Consider the following 21,652-nt stretch of genomic DNA (forward strand, 5'->3'; position numbering starts at 1 on the left):
TGTTTATCGTCCATGTTTCCCGTCTTGATACCAATCATCTTACCCTTAAGGGGAACAAGCTCCCAACCTTCCTCGTTCTGCATCTGCTCGACCTGGTCATCGTCATCCAGCAGCTGAATATCAGCCTTGGCTACGGCAAGTTCAAGTAGAGGGGGCATGACGTTATGAAGGAAGGGGAGGAAATCGGATCCAAGGACACGGCACATACGGCCCCAGCAGTGCATGAGGTACTGTGCCTGAGGGTCATCAGCGTCGGTAATGTTGGCCTGGATATTGGCGAGGAGGTTAACAAGGGTCATGGCGTCCTGGCCGAGGCGTTCCTTTCCAACAGCCAGGGCAATCAACGTAGCACATTCCATGGCCTTGGCGCGCAGAAGTCGGTACTCCTTCTCGCTTTGGTTCTGGAGAACGTTAACAAGGAGAGGCATAAGAGTATCGTAGTACTTGGAAAAGGCCGCCTCGGCAGCATCAGCAATGGTGGCAATTGTCGAAAGAGCTTGCTCCTGGACGTATCGCTTGTCGTTCTGAAGAAGCTGGAAAAGTTGTGACAGAAGCTCATCCAGGTATGGCTCAAGAGTGGCCTTCTCAGCCTCCTCACAGAAGTTGACAAGAGCAGCAGCTGCATGGGACTTGACTCGACCCTCGGGGGAGCTCAAGACAGGAACAATGGCCTTGAGAACACGGTCGTAGTAGTCGGTTTGCATTTTGGGGGCAAAATCGGTGCTCATCTGACCAAGAGCATTGCAGCCAGCCCATCGGACTCGAGGGTGAGGATCTTGGAGTGCGGGAACCACCAAATCAAGCACCTGGCTGAGCTCGCCAATCATGAGATCGCGACAACCTTCCGAGATAGCTGAGATAGCCATCAGAGCAGCGTGCCTGTCCCTCCAGGCCATGGAAGTCATCATACGAGGGAGCCAGTTGAAAGTAGGAGCCAGGATGGTCTGGCCACCAAGCTTGTTTGCAAGTCGATCCATGGTCTGCTCACCAGCAACATGGTTCTGATCACTCTCATCCTGGTCAAACTGCGAAGTCGTTAGTTACAAAATCGCTCTGAAGGCGGGTGAAATTTTTCGAGCACGTACATCGTCTGACGCCATCCACTCAGATGCATCGTCATCATCTTCACCAAGATCCGTCATGAGACTCAAACACTGCGTAATCATGTCGTTTGTGTAAGAGGGGTCCTTTCGGCAAACGGAGGGCGCATAGTCGGCAAAAGTAGCCATAAGCTCCAGGGCGTTCTGGCGGCAGATGTTATCGAGTTCCTTGTCCTGGACTACAGAGATGCTGAATTGAACAAGGTTTGAAAAGAGAGGCTTGAACATCTTGGGAGCTGACTCGGCGAGATCGATAAGAGCAAGTAGCGCCTTGCTGAGGTCGTCGGAGTCCTGCGTATCCTTGATCGGAGGGAGAATGTTGAGCACATCAGGAATAAGGGCGTAGTATTTGGCCTGTCCCTTCTTACTGATGGTTCGGAAGAATGAAGCAAAGGCTTCCATGGCGGCAAGGCGGACCTGCAGCTGTCGTTAGCGGCGCAATGATATACAGTATGGGCAAAATATCTGCCCCGCAGGGAGGGGTCTATACCATAACGGCGTCGTCCTTGAAGCCTTTTTGGAAAGCTTGAAGAACTGCTTCCTCGTGCTGCTTCTCGATGATTGCAGGAGTTGTAGCAAACACTCGGAACGCATTTTCTCGCTTCTCGGCCTCGGGCGCTTGGCTGAGCTGGAAAAGAGCACTGAGCAAATCGGGCCAAGCATCACCTATTGCAGAGCACATTTAGCGAAGTCCAAGCGTGTATTGAGCAACCCTGAGAGGTGCAGTACTAACCGTTCTCTGTGTATTGTCTGGCAAGCTCGGCAACAGCATCACTAATCTTGTTGCGAACGAGACGATCAGACTCAGCGGCGAGTGTCTCGAGAAGCTTCTGACGAATGACGGCGGCTTGGTCCTTGGTCAGGGACAGAAAGAGGTCCATGCTCTCTCCAGCATCGTTCTTGCGGGTCTTGGAAGCAATTCGACGGAAGATAACAGCGGCGAAGGATCGTGTCGCATTGTCGCCAGCGCCTTGAATTTGCTCCGCCAGTCCCATCAACAGAACCTCGGGACGACTGGCGGTCCAGTTGTTCTGCAAATGCTCTTCGGCTTGAGATCGTATACTATTGTCGGGGGACTGCAGAGCCTGCAGAAGCTGTGAAAGCTCTGCGTGGACATCTTGCGGAAGCAGAGACATTGTCGTGGAGGGATGCTGATGGTGATGTCCACCAGCAGACACAAAAGAAAGTTAAGTTTCAGTCGAGGACTGCCAGGAAAGTAAAGGTGGCAACCGTAAAATAGGTAAGATAAAGAAGGGCTAAAAGGAAGCTACGAGCCTCTGGTATTCGTAGGCTCTGTTCGCCGCGGCTTGGATATGAGGGACGAGATTTCCAAGATCCCAAGTGGTGGGAGATGGGAAAGAAAGAAGAGAGGGATGGATGAGGTGGGAGCAAAATCAAAGTGGGGGAGGGGAAGCCCAAGTTTCGAGGGCCACCAAAGTACCTCAGCTGCTTAGTTTGCAGCAAAGATACTTCACGTGCAACTCGATTGAGCCCAAAGGAAAAGAAAAAAAAAACAAAGGGTGCGTGGTAACCAGCCAGTCGCTAGTGTCATCTTTTCGGGGACGTTGATTGTTTATTTTTCTCTCTATTTTTTATCGATAACACAACTCTCAGATGTGAGCCTGTTTGTAGTTCCATCCTAGGAACAACACTACTATATAATCCCTATTAGTTGCATGTTTTAATGATCCATATAGCTGTATGAGGATATTCAGAGCCCGTCGAGCAAAGCATCTTTTTGATCGCCTAACCGTCAGAGAGTACTAGTATACCTACACAGGTTGGTACCTATATACCTTGGTAGACAAAGAGCTTTTAAAAAGCCAGGCAAAGAACTGCATTCTTTTGTTTGTTCGAGTAGCTCTACTGCTAAAACTGCGACCCCGCCACACCGCCAAAATGTCCTTCGTTACTAGTGGATTTGTCTCGTGAAACATCTAACTACTAAACCTCCGCTTTCATGACATTTATCTTACTGGGTTTTCTATCATGACAATAGAGCCTTTGATCTCCCATCAGGCTGTCGGTGGTTAACTAATTGTCCGTTTTTTTTCCCTCGTGTTTTTTTATGCGTTCAAGATCAAAGATGCTTCGTCGAGTCCGAGAGCATAGAAAGAAGGCAAGCCTACAAGAGGACATGCAATAATGTTATATCATCTGTATTCAGTACTCCCAGCACCTAGACCCTTGAACAACCAGGCAGCCCGTTCGAACCTCTGATTATAAGTCGACTGCGTAGAATGAGATTTAGGCCTGTGTTTCACAGAGTTCTGGCACAACATACATCGACATATACCGTCCTGTAAGAAGCAGCTACTGTGCGTATAACTCAATCGAAGCTTCTTCTATTAGCCTCATCATAGAGTTCAGTCGTCGCTGTGTCAGTCCGTGTGTATTCTTGTAAAGAGGTTAGTTGTTGGCTATTAGGGAAACCTTGATATAATCCTTTGAGTTTATGATTCAGAGTAAATTATGAAGACTTAGGCATCGCCATACAGTTGAATAAAATAAGTATATCGTCCTGTCTTGTTAGCAAGGAACCTACTCAGGCCTTGGGCGCAAGCTTGGTTATGTATGGTTCCTTGCTAACATTATACCTCTACCTGTGTATGAAGCAATGCGCTGATCAGCTCTGTCGAGTCATTGCGAAGACGTTAGGACCAGGGTTGGAATGGGTCGTCAGGTGCCTCACGTTGGGGTTAATTCATACTTGGGAGAACAGTTTAAAAACAAGTTTCAAAGGTGCCTCTTAATCGCCAAGTTGCATTCGATTAGTACCTCAGATGTCCATACCTAGGTACTGGCCACTATATTAAGTACTACTAAGCCGGTATCATTTATACTCCAACATTCACCCATAAGAATGGGAAATGCAGCACTGAAGATTGAGGTCCTCATGGGCCGACCCCCAGTATCGCGGGGCACTCCACTGCCCCAGGACCAGGTTAGTAGGTAGGTGAAATGCTGTCATCATGCCAACGGAATGGAACCTCTCCCCCGCCCACTCACCCCCCGTTTATTGGATTGTAATAGTAATCTCGTGCCCCTCGCGACTGTCCAGTCTTCAGACCAACCTCCGCCAGAAAACCATTCCACTTCATCTGTCCGACTCTCAAATATTGCTCGTCACTTTGCGAATGTCCGTCTGAATTTTTGTGTCCTGACTCTTGAGTACCTAGCTTATGACTCTTACTTATCAAGATTTATCCAGATCATAATCATCCAACCGTTCTCTGATCCTGCCTCCTCCACTCTCTCGTTCATCTCTGTGCCACAATCATCATCTCATCTGTCAACTGTTGCGACAAACCTTTTTTTTATCGTCATCTCACCATCAACCTGCCCCTTGCGCAATATACACAGCGCTCCTTAAATATTCCACCGAGACCGTGTCTTATCTTCGCCTCTGATTAGGCCGGTCTGGCAATCACTCTTATCAGTCAATTCGTCAGCTGTTCGTCCACGAATTTGCAACCATGGACCCCTCACCATCTCGCGAGCTCAAGGACACCCGCGCAACCAGCTCAACTAGTCTTAACAGTGCTGCCTCGGGTTCTTCATCGTCTCAGAAGCCACCTACTCTTTCCCAGCGATCTCCTTCAGTTTCTATATCCGCCGGTTCTGGGCCAAGCTCCATTTCCGCCCATCGCCAGAGCTTCGCCGAGAACCTGCGAAATGCGCCATCTTCACCACGATCCCAGCGACATCCTTCTTTCACACAGGCTGCTCTCCAGGAGCTTCTGAGCCATCCTCCAGCCGGGAACAAGCACGCAAACCCCAAATTTGCTGGCCGCGATTGGCGAGATGTATCTATTGGAGAGCTTGTGTCTCCAGACGACATAAAGTGGGTGGAGTTTGACACTAGCGTCGAGGAAGCTACCAAGGTATGTAAGCCCATAGCTTCATGAAAGTCGTACCAAAAAGGCAGACTTGGAGAGCGATTGCTACTGGTAGTCATGCTAACACGAATTTTGTAGGCACTTCTTAAAAGCCACACAAATGTTGTGCTGGTGCGCGAGGATGCTTCTACTCATACCGCCGTCTCCACATTCGATTACACCGACTTGAACGTATACTTGCTTGTCGTTGTCGGCTTGGCCAAGCCAGAGGACGATCAAGTTGAACTTTTCAACTCGATCTTGGCCAAAGCTCAGGAAGGTGGCCAGATTCCTTTACGAGATGTTTTTCCCTTGTTCCGTAAGGAATCCCTTGTTGCGTTACCCAGCGAAGAGAAGCTTGCCCAAGCCATTCAGATTCTAGGTAGTGGCATTCACCGTCTCATGGTGACAGCCACTAGTGGCGAAGTCGTTGGCATTGCAAGCCAACTTCGAATTGTTGAGTTCTTCTGGAATGAGGGCGTCAATTTCCCCTCTATCGATCGGCTGTACCCTGCTATGCTTCGTGATTTAGGTGTAGGCACCAAGGACATCGTCTCTGTCAAGTGAGTTGCAACATTGCCCTGAATGGAACTTGATACTGACTAGCGACAGCTCTGATGCACCATTGTCAGAAGCCCTTACACTTATGCACAATGAAGGCCTCACAAGTGTGGCTGTTGTTGATAATGGCCTGAATGTTGTTGGCAATATTTCGACCAAAGATGTTCGGCACTTGACCAAGAGTTCCAACGCTCACCTGCTCAACTCATCGTGCATGAATTTCATCTCGGTGATTCTTAACGAGCGAGGAGTCGAACATGGGCGCGACGCTTTCCCCGTGTTCTACGTCAACCCGTACTCGACGCTAGCCCATACTGTCGCCAAGCTTGTCGCGACTCGATCGCACAGGATGTGGGTAGTCGAGTCGGCATCACCATCGCCTTCGGCTCCTGCTACTCCCCTAATGGGGCCTCAATCTTTTACGACCCCGACGCATCCACCTCCGGCTACGCTTGCATCAACATCCACTCATGCTGCACCTCCATCACCTGTGCCTACTGCTGCCGTGCCAGCGTCACCAGTCCCTACTGCTGCTGTACCAGCATCTGCCATGGCAGGTGCTCGTCTGTCGGGCAGACTCACCGGTGTCATCTCACTGACCGACGTCCTGAACATGTTTGCAAAGTCAACGGGCCTACACCCTGCTGATCCAAACGAGGAGCGGGCGCGGCGAAGGCGAAGCTCAAGCAGCTCAGTGCGGCCCAGCATCGACTCACACCGAGCAAGTATTGACTTCCGGCGATGATAAAAACGCAGCATGGCAAAAACATAATCCGTTGCGTAGTCTTCGCCGAACGATGTCTGCGGTCAGCGACAAGTCATTAGTCACGGATGGAGAGATGATGAGACATGGGTCGAACTTGATGCTCATTCATATAAAAATGGCAAAGACTCGGTCTGTAAATGGATTATGCCTAAGAGTGCAGGCCTTCTTATATGGAGTATGGCCGGGTTATAATTATAGTTACGTTTTCCACATATTGACATTGTCCCTGTTCACAATATTGCGCCGTTGAGCAGAGAGGGAGAGGCTTTCAGTGGCAGATATTTGGGTGATAGGTTACACATGAACTTTGGCAGCATCCATGGTATGGCAAGTCGGGATGAATTCTGACAAATCTCCGCTCCATTACGAACATTCTGGGTGAAGGAGATGCAGTTGATTAATCAGTGAATTTAAATATTACATGTGTCAGATCAAACAACTACTGTAGCTGGCACTTCTTGTTCACGTGTTTATCAAAACTACTAAGGGGTGGCAAATCTTGAATCTGCTCGCGCAAAGTGCAAAGTGCAAAGTGCAAGACCGTCAATGGCCACGTTTTCCACGGTTTGATTGGCTGACAACCCGCCACATCGGATCAGATCCCGGGAGCGTCAGCAGGTCCCCTCCAGTCCAGTCCAACGCATCGCCCAATTGACTCATCATCAACTCCACTCTCATCACCAACTTCGAACTTTCTCCATATCAACGCCCAACGCATGTAGTCTTATATTCTCTCTTTCTTCTTCATCTCATCGATTCTCTCTCATCTCTGTCTTTGAATATTTTCATTTCATCACCGTCTTCTTCTTGACTTTGTTTTCTAATCCAGTCGTTAATTGCACTTCTTTTTGGCCTCGTAAGACGCTTGATGGCTCCATCTTCCGCTCCGCACCTGATCAACCCCATCATCCATTTTGGCTTCGCTCAAGCGGCGAAATCTGACGCGTTACATCTTTGCTTAGCATCAATCTGGAATCTACTGTGGCATTTTGACTAGTCTGACCTATATCTTGTGGTTCCAGCTCCAGTTTCTGTTTGTTTTGGATCTCTGTGCAATCTCAGCTCAGTTGTGGCAAATTGCCCTATCGATATCTTTCTTGCCTTCCAATTCGTTTTGCAGTATCCGAGCATTGCCAATTCTTTGGAAATATTTCACAGACCAGCTCACGTCTCGGATAGACGTGAGTACCATCAATATTGATCTCAACCTCAAATACGTCTCCATGAGCACGGCCGCTTTCAATGGTTACTATGGCATCTACAACGACAAATTCAACAGATGATCCTCTTCACGAGCCACCGGACAGCAGAAATATAGGTCATGATGGCCTATTCAAGCTTGGCGACTTCACTCGATTGAACTCGCAAAGCCTCACGGGATGGGTCTCTCCGAAACCGAAAATCGCCAAGGACTCCAACTCGCCCCCCGCACTTGGAAACTTTAAGAGACTCTTCGAGCAACTTCGTTTCAAAGATAATGGGACGCCTCAGCATCGGCCAGCAGTTGCCTCTGTAAAGGCACGGCCGGTCACGATACTGACGACGTCCCTCGAATCAGCATCACTCACCAAGGCGGTTAATGTCCCCAATATTTTGGCCGGACCAATCTTCGACCCAATCACCGATTCAGAGACCGGTGGTGGCTCTGACACTGATGCGTTGCCTGCCGATTCATATTCAACTGCTGCTTCAACACCGCCAAGCTCGAATGAGTCTCCTCTCAAGCATTTTGATGAGACTAAGAAGAGCAAGACCAAAGTTGTAAAAACAAAAGAAAAAAACCATTCAAGAGGAAATTCCGAGCCTAAAGTGGTGGTTTGGGACCTTGTTCGACCAGAATCTGTCAAACATGTCCTCTCTTACCAACCTTTCAAATACGGACCCATCTCCGAAATTCACAGCAATGTGCTATCGACTTCAGTCAAACACGAAATTCTCATGGGCAAGCTAGTTGATGAGCGCATTATTGACTCCATGATCTGCAGCGACTTTTCTACTATTGCGGGCAACGGAATTCACGTCTTCGTTGACATGTCCAATATCGTTATCGGCTTCCAGAAAGCTTTGAGGGCCAGATTTAGCATTCCCGAGTCTTCACGCTTCGTACCACTTCCCCAAATGAACCTCCCTTTCTTCCATGAACTACTTACTCGTGATCGCTATGCCGAATGGCTCAACGTAGGCTGTTCCATGCGTCCCGATCGAGGTGAGCCTCCTTTCATTCAAGAGCTGAAAGATCTTGGGTATCGAGTCGACCTTCGCAGCCGTCGTGCTGAACAGTCTGGTTCCAACGATCACACCACTTTCGAGACTGGCGGTTTTCGCTATGTCGAGGATATGGTTGACGAAACACTTCAAATCCGAATTGGCGAATCTGTTATGCAGTATTTTGAGATGCCGGGCACACTCGTTATTGCCACTGGGGATGCCCGGCCGGCCAAATACTCGGATGGCTTTCTTGCATATGCTCAACGCGCCCTGAAAATGGGCTGGAGCGTTGAGGTTGTGTCATGGAAAGCAAGTCTTTCGTCCGCCTGGAACGCACTCCTGAAGGATAAGACCATCGGTTCTCGGTTTCGTATCATTGAACTCGATCAGTTTGTTGACGAGCTCTGGATCTGCTGAAATCATCCCGTCGCGGCTTCTTCTGAAATATGTTGAGCAGCTTGATGGAGATTTGACTGAGACATCTATTTGATTACGTCTGTACAAGGACAGAACAATACAGGTTTTGTCATTCATGAGATACCTGCCAGTGGATCAAGAGCTTGTGAATCGCTGGTTCACACGCGACTTTTGTATTTGATTTCCTATTCATTTAAAATCCAAGCACTGGATGGATGTATTCCTCTACAACGGTGTCTGAATTTTCTTTCTGGCATTTATCTATATTTCCAGCAACGATCCCTTAACATTTTCACTGTTCTCGCCGTTCTCAATCTCGCCAGTCTTTAAGAGAGACTTCTTTCGCGAACACCTCGGTTACAGTCGTGGCATGGTCTACAGAACATTTGGAAGATGACACGGAAACCGAGAGTACTAAGGGTTGTGACAGCCAGTGACTGACATCTAATGGCCGGATGGCTGTGGACTCTGACGACATATCTCTGATCCATGATAAGGGTTTAATGATAATGGGAATAAAGAGCAGGTGTTCTGAATTATGTAGACGACTTTCCATTCCTAAACGGATTTATATATACACGTTTTATCAATCACTCCTGAAACCAAATCGAGAATAACTACACAACATCAACTGCTGCTTATCGCTCACTCAGCAACACGAACGGCACCATAATAAAATCAAGTTTCAATTCATACAAAATACTCAGCACAGGCCTTTTCACACTCTTCAAACAAGACAGCCATGTGAAATAACGAGGCAGTCAAAACCCGATAAGAAGTAGACAATCCTCCCACATGCTCCTGCTAAGTACCAAACACGTATAGTCCTGCGATAACACAAGGTACTCAGCATCCGTAGCCCCGAAACAATAACAACACAAAGCAATAAAAAAACACCAAATCGAACGATGTTTCACAACAAAAACCAAGCCGCAAACCGTTCAAAGATACGAAGGCTTAGCTGACACAACAAATCTTCGAGCTCTACTCTACTCAGAAGCCGAGTCCTTGCCGTCGATGCCCCAAAACTGCTCAGCGTGGAAGGTTGCTGGTTCTGGCTTCTTCCAGTGATCATTGAAAGCAGAGAAAAGGATAAGGTCATCAGGGTGATCGGAAAATGCTTCTCTGATGGCCCTGAGAGCTGACCCTTGTTGAGTTAATCCAGGAACAGCATTACCATTGCTATCACCCTTTGTGGGCCAGCCAGTCTCGCAGACCACAACGCGCTTGTCGCTGGATAGCTTCGACTTGACGACTTGGACGGTGTCAGAGAGCCACTTGCCAGCACCATCTGCAAAAGTGTGAGGGTCAAAGAAGGCATGGGCGTTGATTGCACAATACTCGCTTTTCTCGCAAAGCTCTGGGTGCTCCTGGACAGCCACAAACGTATCGACAGTTAAGACAGGGCCATTATACCCAGCGGTTTTCAGGATTGCACGAGCTTCGTCGACTGCGGCAAGGACCTGTGCAGGGGTGGCAGCGCCATTGTTGACGAGTTCGTTTCCGACGCTGATGGTGTCCACGATGTCCCAATCGTCACCGATAGCATCGATGATCAACTTGGCTTCGCTTTGGACATCGTTGATGTCCCAAATACCAAGGAACAGCTTCATGCCGTTGGCTTTGGCACATGGATAGATCTTGGAAACCTGGTCGCACTCGGTGCCATAAATACGGAGGAGAGAGTAAGAGCCCGCAAGGTCAGAAATATCTTGCTTTATCTCATCTCCGCTCTTGCACTGATGGTCGCCACGGTATGGAGCGTAAGAAATACCGGGGAGTTTAGAGCCGTTTGAACCTCCGGGACTGCCGGAGCTCCCAGAGCTAGAAGAACCGCTTGGGCTGCAAGTGACACATGGCAGTTTAGATCCACTACCGTTGGGCGGTTTTTGATCATCAGGCACAGGCACGGGGGTTCCTTGAAAGGTCGCCGTTCCAGTTGGAATAATAGGTATCGGAGTGGCTGGAGCGACAACTTGGGTGTAAGTAGAAGCCGTAGTCAGCGTGATGGTAGTGACTCTACTATAGCGTCAGTGGGCATTCGAGAAACAATAGAGGGGCATCGTACGGCTCTCGTTTAATAAGTGGTCGGCCTGCAGTTACGGTCAGTCTGGTTTATCACTCGCCTTGTAGGTTACTTACTAACGGGGATAGCAGCAACAGCCGCCGCCATAGCCACCGCCGAAGTGAAGAAACGCTTCATGTTGATATTACTAGATATTTCGATCTGTAGGTCGGAGGTTTTTAGGGAGTTATCAGAGAGTGGACGAGCTACTACAAAGAGCTCAAATATAATTGTTAAGAGGTAGGTGATTCGAGAGAAAATGAGTGTATAGGACGGGGCTGAATAACCCGTTATCGAAGAAAACCGAAGAGGAATCAGATGAAAGAGTGTCTGGAAGTTAAAAGAAGAAGAATAAAGAATGAATAGTCTTAGGAAAGGTAATGAAATTAGAAAATGTTGAAGAGTGAATGGAGAAAAAAGAAGAAGAGAAGAAGAGGAAGAAGTGGTAGATATGAAGGTGATGAGGAGACCCGAAGCAAGGGAGGAAGTGGCCGCTCAACACAAGAGAAAAGAATGGCAAGACAGGTACCTATGACTGGAACATGAAAGGAAGGACAGAACAACACAGGGCAATTTGTGTGGTTTGAAGGAAGGCACAACTGGATGGTCTGCACCTGAACCACTGGGAAGCCAACCTGAACCTACACTACAAGAGACAAGAGAGAGACTCTTCACCTTACTTTAACTCCTAATGGTCCCAAAATCCACAAGAATGGCTTACTTATAAGCTCTCTCATCCTTATCCTGCCATTCATCATTGGCTTTTGGCAAGATTCCGAGACATACGGACGCAGACATTTGCTGAGAAAGAACACCTCGACATCATCTTTTGCAGAGACTCCCGGAAGCATAACCTTAAAGTGAATCACGATGAGAGACCACGACGTTCCTGACTATTTGGAATGCATTGCTTTGCTACCAAACCGCGTAATCTCGAACCCCGGAATCTCCCCAGGAATGAACAACTGAGACACACCACAGTCGAGTCGCGAGCTGAAGAGGTTCCCGAGTTTCTCATGTTTCCGGCCAACTATGAAACAGCCTCCTTATCTCTGATGCATGTGTACCTTAAAAAGTTTTGGCAATTATTTGATCAGATGAAATCACTTTCGTGATTTAGGCTCGCAGCATCAGCGTGACTTGGCAAGGGATATCTCTGAGACACCTAAAAGAACTCACACTAATTCTACCTTTCTTTTCTTCCTCACATAATTCATCTGCCCCCCTTTAGCAATGGCACACAAATCGAAGACAAAATGATCAACATTTGCTCCCAAAGTACAGAGGCTGAAACTAGGATGATGAAGGTCATTCAATGCTGGCGTACAAAGCCGCATCTATTAATCATTAGCTTACTAAATGGCTACCTGCCAAAATGTAGATTATCGGGTGCGTCTCCTCTCTACTGTCCTGCCTAGGATCCCATTCACAATCAACAGATCTCAGAATAACCCGACAGACTATCGACTGTATTCGGAAATGAAACGTAAGCTGGGCCACCTTTCTATTGTCATCAAAATCAACAGCTTTCGTAGCCCCTGATTTAAACCGTCTTATTACTCGTCTTGCGGGTCATGACCTTGGTGATGGCATGTCGAATAGTTACACCAGCCTTCTCAATATCCTTCTTCGATAGCGCTGATGTAACACAAATTCGCAGTGCAGGTTGAGCGAACCAGGCACCATCCTTGGGCTTGACAGCGTGTGAATACGGCCTGGTCTTGGTCCTCGTGATCAAAACGCCATTGGCAAGTGTCTTTCTACAAGTTAGTCCATTGTTCCTACTTCAATCATATCACTAAATGAACGTACCTCTTCAACACAGTCACACAAAATTCGCTCCTGGTCTTCCAATCCCAGCTTGCGTGCAGCGACAACTTCAGGCTTGAGCACAAGAAGCATAATAGGGTTCTCGAGGTCGCTAGGGCAGTAGACCCAGTCGCTACGGGGATCCAGCTGCGCCTTCATAGCTTTGATATTCTCGCGCGACTGTGACAGGATGTCAGGGTTGGACTGAAGCAAGTTGAGCGTCTCACTGGCAGTGACAGCCAACATGGCGGGGAGGGCGGCGGAGAAGGTGTAGGCGGAAGAGGTGATACGCTGGTGCTCAACAACGTCTTTGGGACCAGCGCAGAAACCACCACCAGCACAGAGAGGTCCAGCAAGAGAGCCAATGATCATGTCAACCTGCTGAGGATCCACGTTTTGCGCCTCAGTAATACCACGGCCAGTGCGACCAAGAACACCGAAAGACCAAGTCTCATCCAGAATAACACGGAACTTATACTTCTCCTTGAGCTCAACCAGGCGGGGTAGATCGATAGAATCTCCCGAGAGCTCAAACAGACCCTCAGTCACGACAAAACGGCGAGTAAGCTTTTTGGCGTTGGCCTGCTCCTTGGCAACAGCTTTCATAACGTCTTGCAGGTCGTCCATGTCATTGTGTTCAAACCAGCGGATAGTGCTTCGTGATTGCTCAAGACCTTTGCGAATAGAGAAGTTGACGTTTCGATCAGCGATAATGACATCGCCACGCTTGCAGAATGAGGGAATGACACTGGAGATGGTGCTAAAAGCCTGGGCGTAGACGATACAACCCTCAGTACCCAGATACGCGGCGATATCAGATTCGGTCTTCATATGAACGTCCTGAGTGCCGTAGAACTGGGGAGGGCCGCAAGGGCCAACACCATAGGTGCGTAGGACCTGAATCGCCTTTTCCTTGATTTGGTCATTCCCATTGAAGTTGTAGAAGTTGTACGATGCGAGGTTGGTCACAGTTCGGCCATTAGCGAGCTTTGATTTGGGCCCAGTTGGACTATTGGAAGACATTAGATGCTTGTTCTGGCATAGAGGTGTAGCAGTGCTTACCCAACGAGGATGGGAAGGCGTTCGGTTTCACTGGCTTCGAAAGCGGTCTGCTCCTCAACAAGAGGCTCGGGCTGCCAGTCGTCGATGAGTTCTTCAATTTCCTACGACGCACCCCAAATTAGCATCCTATTTCTACAAAATGTGTTGATTCGGTAGCGATCTTACATCCTCCCTCAATTTGACAAAGTTCTGCTTATGCGTCGAGTAAGACGGCGACAGGAGGTAGCGGACAAAGAAGAGTAGCAACACGGCCTCAATAGCTGAGCGCACGGGGTCATTCTGGTAACTCGACTTGATGTAGCGAAGAAACACAGCGGAGCCAGGCACTTTGTGAAAATACACTGAGGCTTGCTCAATGATGTCGCCCAGTTTGGCTTGAAGGGTATCAAGTTCCATCGTCCTTTCAATATTGACGTCGTGGTCGCTTCGAATTTTATCGCCTTGTCTCGTATCGTATCGCGTCCTTCTTGTCAATTATGAAAGGACCAGTCTTGTATCGTCGACCTTGTGGGTTGATGTCAGGAGGGAGTTCAAGTAAACATAAATGGAGTTTTTGAAGGTGATGAATGGCCTGTCAATTAATTGCCCTGTCGAAATGGGTCGACAAAGGGGCCGCCAGGACCCTCTGAAGGAAGTTAAAGCGAGTCAGGCCGCCGAGAATGATTGGCTGCACTGATTGGTCGCTAACACCCATATCTTACAGGGGCTCAACGGGTACCTGAGCTGTAAGACGGGCCATCCATCTCCAGGCAGTGATCGGATAGACCGGAGACTTCCATGAAATACGCAAATACAAGTACCAAGGTAGGATGTGGGCTGACATTGGTGCTAGTCAATCATGGGACATTTGTACATAGGCACCGTTGGTCGTTTGATGGCTGTATCATTTGCTACAAATGGGGATTTTACATTGGGCCGGCAATTGAAAAGAATGAAAAAAGGCATTATTTGCATGTAAGTCTAAGGTTTCTGCCATGTGTTGCTTCCTTTCATTGTACACATTAGAATAAGTTAAAAAGGTGCGCCTTGTGCCAACAAAAAAAGACCACTTCAGTTCAACCAGTGAATGCCAGGTCAGGTCAGGTCTGGCTTGTGTTGCTGACCTCCTTTCCACCTCTCACCACCCTTCCGCTTCTAAATAAAATGCAAAATGTGTACATACGCATCCACCTGTGCTAGGTACTGAACTGAAAAGCAAAAGCAAAAACGAAAAAGCAAAAACTTCATATTTTGATAACTTTCTTCTGTGCATAGGAACAGAGAGCGACGACTGTGTCCGAGAAATGTCCAAAAAGACAGACCCTGTCTCCCAGTCTTTTTTCGCTCAAAACAGCTTGATCTTGCCAGTAGCCGAGGCCTGGACGCGCTTGCTGCCAGTCATTGTGAGACCAGCGCCGGTGTAACTAGGGTTCTTGATACCAGTTGCCAAGGTGCTGTTAGTGTTGTTGTTGTGAAGATAGTTGGGCTGCACAAGACCCTGCATAGGAACCATCTTTTCGATGGTCTTGCTGAGTGATTCGCCCATGAGTTTACCAACTACAGCAGGTCCAGCAACGAGAGCGATGAATACGACCAGGAGGGTGAAGTAGAGGATGGCATAGCGGATGACACGTCTTCTTCTAAGCTTGGACTGTTTCATCGAGTATATAGGGGGTCGAATTTGGCGACTACAAGCAGTTAGTATTCATGCAGACACAAAAGAGAAAAGACATACCTGGGACGAAGCCAAAACAGCATCATAGAGTGAAGAGTATCAATCTTGGGGACCAAGATGACGGGCGCCATAAAGAAGAGAAGCCAGTGGCCAAGAACGAAATCGGCAGAGAACATGGAAAGTTCGGTGATCTTGCAAAGGAACTCACGAGCAGGCTGAGAGATTGTGTGCCATCCCATCGAGTACCACTTTCCGCTCCAGAAGGCGATGTTAGACGCGTCGCCCTTGAACTCACGAGTGAGACAGGTCGAAACAATAAGCTTCACAAAGAAGCGCTGAATCGAGACCACGGCGATCATACCCGCTACAGTGCGGGTGAAGTTAAAGCTCTCCAGAATGAACATGCCCAGGAAGGAAATAAGAAGGAAGATCACAGCTGTGGCATGGGCAATAGCTGCGAGAACACTGCCAAACTTCTTGCAACACATACTGAGGAGAGGTCCCATACAGCAAGCCATGCCGAACATAGCAGCCAAGACACCTGCATTGACGGCAACAGGCGCAAAAGCGATGATGAGTAGACGCATTAGCGATTGCGTCGGTTGGATCTTGCCTCTGAAGTTTGGATTGCTCTGCTTAGTAACACCGGTTTGAGCGTTGACAAAAAGATACGGCAGAATCGTTACAACAGCAAGCATCAATGGCGAGAAAATCTCACTGAAAAAGATGTTTGCGAAAGGGGCTCGAGGGACATCAGCTGATGCTTTGGCAGACGGGTCTCCAAGTGTCTTGCGTTTGTAACCTGTAAGACGAGTTCGAGAAAGACGACAGTACGAGATCCAAGATGAAGCGTGGCTGCGGGAATTACCACGCGACAACCAACGAAGGTAATCTCGGTAATCGATGAAAAAGTCGGTCCAAGCGAATTGATGGGGATTGTACAGGAAGGGCGAAATTGTCAGCGCAAGAAGGGTAATCCAGAAGTAAATCAAGACACCCTTCCAGACAGTGAGGGTCGCGAACAGAAGCATCAAGAGCAAACGAGCGCCGAAGTAAATAGCTGGTCCAGCGAATCGAGAGTATAAGACACCAAAGGGAATGCGCGCCGTGGCGAAACCACGACCTGTACCAATATATCGCGCACCACCGAACGAAATGTTCTGCTGTACAGAGTTCGCGTAGATCTGACAGACGAAGACTTCGAACATGAGCGACAACGAGCAAAACTGTTTCATCAATCGAATGAAAGCACGCCAAATGCCACGTTCAGAAAGTTCCTGGACAATAAGGGGAATGAAAGAGAGGAACAGAACGAAAAGAATCGACACGATACATCGGTAAATCCAATCCGTAAGCGCATCAGTGTTGGCACACCCGCTGGGGTAGAGAGGATCGGTGATGGGAACGTTTCGGTTGTACTCGCAGGCCACAGTCTCATGACGGAGGGCTCCCAGGTTGACCATGGTAATCATGAACATCTGTACCGAGAACATGATAAACATGTTGTTCAAGTGGAAACCAGGATGGGCGTAGTAGAAGGACAAGAAGCGATCCAGAGGAAGCTGAGTGCCAAGGTAATAGTACTCGCGAGACAGAAATTGTTCACCCATACCAGTACCAATCTTGGTTGTAAAGTTGAGAACGGAGCCGAAACCCAAATCACGACCCTTTCCACATTGGAAGTATTCACATTGCTTGATACGTCCTCCACGGAGGAGAGCGGTCATACCAGCGTAAATATCTTCGTTCAAGTGAAGACCCTTCTGAGCCTTTGAAACACCACCTCGAGTCGTCATAAAGATACCGTTGAGGAAATCGGGATGACCATAATGAAGCTTGCCACCAATCTGTGCCATAGTTCGAGCGAATAGTGTACCGAATGTCTGTTCCTTTCCAGCAGCAATATCACCTAGAATACCAATGTTCTCGGAGAAAATGTACTCACGGGCACCCAGAATAGCGACAGGCGAGGAGACATTGTTCTTGACACCAGGGGTATAAGGGGAGACATTGTCGGTCTTCATCTCCTCGAACTCAGCGAGGACACTTCGGATCTTGAGACACTCCTCTAGATAGTTGTCTTGGTTGGCATCGATGAGCTGAATGTATTCACCACGGTAGAAGATGATAGAGTGGTTCTGGTTGTCAGACTTGCCGTCACCGAGAATGGGGTTACCAGAGAGCTGAACACGGAACTTGGGACGTCGCATGCCGTTCTCCATGACCTCAGAGTGACCATCGATGAGAACGGAGTACAGACGAGGTTCTTCGCCCTCCGCAACTGGGGGCTCTTCGTCAAGATAAGCAATCTGTAGGTCGGGATAAGCGCGAAGCAAGAATTCGGCGTTTTCCATCTCTTCCTTCTTGAACTTGGAGAATCTCTGCATGGAAACCACAATCTTGAATTTACGACGGGCCATACGCTCAAGCTCTCGCTCAAGCTTATCAGTATTACCACCAAACATTTGGACAACCTCGGGGTTTTCAACGCGGTACAGAAGCTTGATGGCACGGCTGTAGTTCATGAAGCCAGAGATAGTACGATAGAGAGTCTGGAAACGAAGAGATGCCCAGATACGGGTGCGCAGGGTGTACTCGGGCGCAGAAGACTTAAAACCGATGCAGTAGAAAGGCAAATCATCGATCTTACTCTTGGCAGTGTTCTTCTCGTCCTTGTCGTTTTCTCCATTGAATTGAGAGGTCTCATCTGCCAGAATCTTGGTATCCTTGACAAAGCAATCCCACTCATGAGGATGAAGCTGCTTCAGGTATTCCAAAAGTGTAACTCGTGAGTATGGTTCATCTTCTCGAATGATTTCACGAAGAGACAGAAGAATCTTCTCGCCGTAGTGAGGAATCATGACAGTGAACGTGGGCATGTTGTCGACAGGCAAAGGCTCCGGGATAGGTGTGGACAGAGATTGGGCAAAGAATGAGATTCGACGCTCGGCTTCACTGTAAGCAGGGAAATATTCGGTCTTGAAAGAATGATCTTCCTGCGAGATGAAGAAGGTCGGGGCCCTCAGAGTTCGCTTGCCCTCCTGCTCGGAAGGAACCTGGTGGTACAATAGCTTCTGGACATGCTCGATAGCGAGGAGATGCTCCCGATACATGGAGATGACGATGGCGTTCCAAACTTGAGAAATGAGAACCTTGGGTTTGTATTTGATCTCCATGTCGGTGGTGGCGAGGATCTTGGAGTACACACGCTTGGGAAGACGGGAAAAGACGTTTCTCCAAGGTGTCAAGATGGAAGATCCGATGTAGAATGATCGGGCAACCGAGAAGACGGTGTTGAGAAGGACGTACCAAAGGTATGTATCCAGGAAGAAGAAGATAACGTCAGTGAATGCCATCAGTGCCAGAACAATTGTTGGATGCCATCTGCATAGCTGATTTCCAAAAAGAAGAGCGTCTCCCTGGCAAGAGTTGACCTTCATGATGCTTAGATATCTAATGGGGTCACGGAAGGACAGAATCAAGTAGATGTATGAAACACCCATCTTGACGCCAAAGACGACAGCCCAGAGTCCATAGGACATTGCCATATCGTTACCACGGAGCGTGGGCCAGCTAGCAGTGAAGGTTTGGCTGGCAACATACTTCCTGTTGTTGGTAGCAAGGTAACTGCCAAAAAGGCCTCCAAGTGGCATAACGGAAAAGAATAAGAACGTAATCAATGCGATAACGAAATGGACGATACCAATGGCAGTGTCGATCTTCTTTCCACCAATACCCTCAAGAAAGAAGACCTTAATACCAGGAGCGATGTTGAGTACCAGGATAAACAACAGGAAAAAGAGCTTCTTGGTAAGATGCTGGGCACCGGCCCATCGACGAGGCACATAGGCCCATTCGGCGAGAGTGGCAAGAACCTGAATAAGAGAAGCAATAGCACCACCGAACCCTACGATAGAGAATGACTTGGCTGTTGAGGGCTGTTGGTTAAGCTGCTGTTCGTATTTTGGACCAACCAGGATACTTGGGGCATTGTGAGAGGTGTAGAACCAGAACATGGTCAAATGAATGATCCAGATGCGGTTAAAATTAACCAGAAGATGGAACCAGGAACGGGACTCGCGGTAAGTCTTGAAGAAGCACTTCTTCCAGTTCACGTCCTTGAGCTTCACATATCTCTCGGCTGGTGGCACATCCACAAGCTTGCTCTTGTCGTGCAGGACGATGCGATCGATTCCCTCAGGGTACCAAAAAAGCTGGTTACAATCGTCATAGCCAATGATGTTCTTGTGGTCACGCTCACGTCGAACGTATACACCATCAGAGATTTCGTAACCTTGATCTCTCAAGTATTGGTAGAGAGGGGTGATGACATTGTTAAGGAAGGTGAACTCCTCAACCGGCTCAACGAGAGCCTGGCATGCAGGGGAATTGAGATAATCATCGGCACACTTGAAGATAAAACACAAGCACTCTGGCATGAAGCGAACCTGGTTGGCTTCGCCCCAGCAGAGAAGGTACAGAGCAATTTGTCGGATTCGATCATGCTGGGACATCTTGTTCATGCGTGTCTTCCAACGATACTCAGCAGCCTCGAGGCTTTCGTCACCTTCGAGATCCTGTAAAGTCTCGGCTTCACTGGCCTCTGGGTCTTTCTTCTTCTTCTTGCTACCCTTCTTCTTCCTACCCTTTCCAAGACCGTTGGCAAATCCGACGGCATCGTCAAGGTCAAGATGAGCGGCGAAGTACCACTTGCGGTAATTAGCGTTATCGCCGCCAATGTAGTCAGCGTGAAGGGATAAAAGAGCCTGGTTGGGCGTCATTCGAGAGGCTCGGGAGTCGAGAAGGATCATCAGATGGTCGTACACGTTCCGCATGCTGTCTCGCTGGAAACCAAATTTGGAACAAAGGTCAAGAAAGATGTCCTCGATCTCCTCCTTCGACAACGGAATCTGTGCATCGGAAGTCCAGGCAGGATAAGGTTCCCGGGAACGCTGGCCAGGAGGTAGAGCATTGCCATAGTCCATACCATAGTTCGGGGTTGATGCGCCAGACGAGCGATTCCCACCGTAAGAGATTTGGGAGGAGGGAGGTCGATAACCACGCTGCCCGTCATTGTAGCTGTTGTAACGTTCATCCCCGCGGCCGTAGTAATCCATCTCGGCAGCGCGAGCCATGTCCGACCTCATGGTGAAGTCGCTGAACGTTTCGGAATCTTCCTCAGAGCCTTGACGGGCACCCTGTCCTTGGTGCCCACGATCATAGTCCTGGTCGTAGTATCCACCCTGGCCATTGTCATAATAGCCATCTTGATACTGGTCGTGGCCGTCGTAGTAGCCTCCGTCATGTTGATAAGGGTTGTTAGGGTCGGCGTTGTAATAACCACTACGACAAGTTAGCCAAGTTTAGGCATACGCCCAAGGAGCAGTACTCACGATTCGTCATAGTAGCCCTCGTTGTTGTTGTTGCTGTTGTTATTCGGGTTATTATTATTGTGGCCGCGGTTGTCATAGCCTTGATCATAGTATTGATCGTCTTGATAGTAGGAATCCGTGTTTCCACCTTGCTGTTGGTTGCCTCCCTGAGGGTGGCCGTAGCCATCGTCATAGTGGTCGCGTTGACCACCGCCCGGATATCCCGACATGTTGAGTTATTAGATTATCTGTAGAGATTGATGATTAGCTACAGTCTCTCGAGACATTTGCTGGGTCATGTTTGATCCGGATCTGGCCAACGTCACACGCTGAAGGGTGACAAGAACAGGACGAATAACACAGTACAACTAAGAGTGATTAGATGTTGACAACTGACCTAGAGATACACATGTGGATGATCAACGAGCGTGATGTGATTCAAGATCAGGCGGAAGAACAAGCGTGACCGGCACTGCAAGATGTTGTCGTCAAAAACGTCAAATGGCTTAGGGAGAGGTGACTCTGGTCCGAAAGGCCAACGAAAAAGATGTAATTTGGCGTCGATTCAAGTTCAAAAAGACGAATCAATCACGAGAAAGTGATTCACCGGCTTGTGTAGTCTCGGTCGCAAAAAAGGGCGAGACGGAGTGATTTGACGAAGCCGTAAAACGAGTGTCGGCAATGCGTAATGCAAAGAGTAGCAAAGGGGAGAGGCGAGGGTTGGTTTTTGGTGGTTTGAGTTCCAACCCGCACGGGCAGG

General features: G+C 48.5%; 6 protein-coding genes across 6 annotated transcripts in view; 2 read left to right on the forward strand and 4 right to left on the reverse strand.

Moving 5' to 3' along the window:
• Positions 1-2,236, reverse strand: part of FGSG_13254 (uncharacterized protein) — a gene marked incomplete at its 5' end in the record, with an annotated part of 4,127 nt that extends 1,891 nt beyond the window's left edge. The window contains 5 exons of the mRNA XM_011329482.1: positions 44-130; positions 209-1,025; positions 1,086-1,523; positions 1,591-1,766; positions 1,834-2,236. Coding sequence (XP_011327784.1) covers positions 44-130; positions 209-1,025; positions 1,086-1,523; positions 1,591-1,766; positions 1,834-2,236 — 1,921 coding nt within the window. The remainder of the gene's footprint in view (positions 1-43; positions 131-208; positions 1,026-1,085; positions 1,524-1,590; positions 1,767-1,833) is intronic.
• Positions 2,237-4,205: 1,969 nt separating this feature from the next.
• On the forward strand, positions 4,206-6,668 carry FGSG_07942 (uncharacterized protein). Its single transcript, XM_011329483.1, has 3 exons — positions 4,206-4,984; positions 5,078-5,541; positions 5,591-6,668. Exons 1-3 carry the CDS (start codon positions 4,577-4,579, stop codon positions 6,282-6,284), a joined length of 1,566 nt encoding a protein of 521 aa, XP_011327785.1. The 5' UTR covers positions 4,206-4,576; the 3' UTR covers positions 6,285-6,668.
• Positions 6,669-8,243: 1,575 nt separating this feature from the next.
• FGSG_07943 (uncharacterized protein) lies at positions 8,244-9,495 on the forward strand (the record flags this gene model as incomplete). Its single annotated transcript, XM_011329484.1, has 1 exon — positions 8,244-9,495. The coding sequence occupies one exon, from the start codon at positions 8,244-8,246 to the stop codon at positions 8,928-8,930; it is 687 nt and encodes a 228-aa protein (XP_011327786.1). The 3' UTR covers positions 8,931-9,495.
• A 106-nt stretch (positions 9,496-9,601) lies between these two features.
• On the reverse strand, positions 9,602-11,133 carry FGSG_07944 (uncharacterized protein; the record flags this gene model as incomplete). Its single annotated transcript, XM_011329485.1, has 3 exons — positions 9,602-10,893; positions 10,999-11,023; positions 11,077-11,133. 3 exons carry the CDS (start codon positions 11,131-11,133, stop codon positions 9,920-9,922), a joined length of 1,056 nt encoding a protein of 351 aa, XP_011327787.1. The 3' UTR covers positions 9,602-9,919.
• Positions 11,134-12,538: 1,405 nt separating this feature from the next.
• Positions 12,539-14,262, reverse strand: FGSG_07945 (uncharacterized protein; the record flags this gene model as incomplete). Its single annotated transcript, XM_011329486.1, has 4 exons — positions 12,539-12,751; positions 12,808-13,813; positions 13,867-13,967; positions 14,032-14,262. The coding sequence occupies 4 exons, from the start codon at positions 14,260-14,262 to the stop codon at positions 12,539-12,541; spliced, it is 1,551 nt and encodes a 516-aa protein (XP_011327788.1).
• Positions 14,263-14,843: 581 nt separating this feature from the next.
• Positions 14,844-21,635, reverse strand: FGSG_07946 (1,3-beta-glucan synthase component GLS2). Its single transcript, XM_011329487.1, has 4 exons — positions 21,290-21,635; positions 20,914-21,140; positions 15,581-20,863; positions 14,844-15,533 (listed from the first exon to the last, which is right to left on the reverse strand). The coding sequence occupies exons 2-4, from the start codon at positions 21,120-21,122 to the stop codon at positions 15,191-15,193; spliced, it is 5,835 nt and encodes a 1,944-aa protein (XP_011327789.1). The 5' UTR covers positions 21,123-21,140; positions 21,290-21,635; the 3' UTR covers positions 14,844-15,190.
• Between the last annotated feature and the right edge of the window lie 17 nt (positions 21,636-21,652).

The sequence above is a fragment of the Fusarium graminearum genome, chromosome 4 (genome assembly GCF_000240135.3).
Source record: "Fusarium graminearum PH-1 chromosome 4, whole genome shotgun sequence".
Lineage (NCBI taxonomy): Eukaryota > Fungi > Ascomycota > Sordariomycetes > Hypocreales > Nectriaceae > Fusarium > Fusarium graminearum.

Coding starts and splice junctions, on each gene's coding strand:
- FGSG_07942 (XM_011329483.1), top strand. CDS start 4,577: ATGGACCCCTCACCATCTCGCGAGCTCAAGGACACCCGCGCAACCAGC. Junction 4,985..5,077: donor GCGTCGAGGAAGCTACCAAG/GTATGTAAGCCC, acceptor CGAATTTTGTAG/GCACTTCTTAAAAGCCACAC. Junction 5,542..5,590: donor AAGGACATCGTCTCTGTCAA/GTGAGTTGCAAC, acceptor GACTAGCGACAG/CTCTGATGCACCATTGTCAG.
- FGSG_07946 (XM_011329487.1), bottom strand. CDS start 21,122: ATGTCGGGATATCCGGGCGGTGGTCAACGCGACCACTATGACGATGGC. Junction 20,864..20,913: donor GAGGGCTACTATGACGAATC/GTGAGTACTGCT, acceptor AACTTGTCGTAG/TGGTTATTACAACGCCGACC. Junction 15,534..15,580: donor CTGTTTTGGCTTCGTCCCAG/GTATGTCTTTTC, acceptor AACTGCTTGTAG/TCGCCAAATTCGACCCCCTA.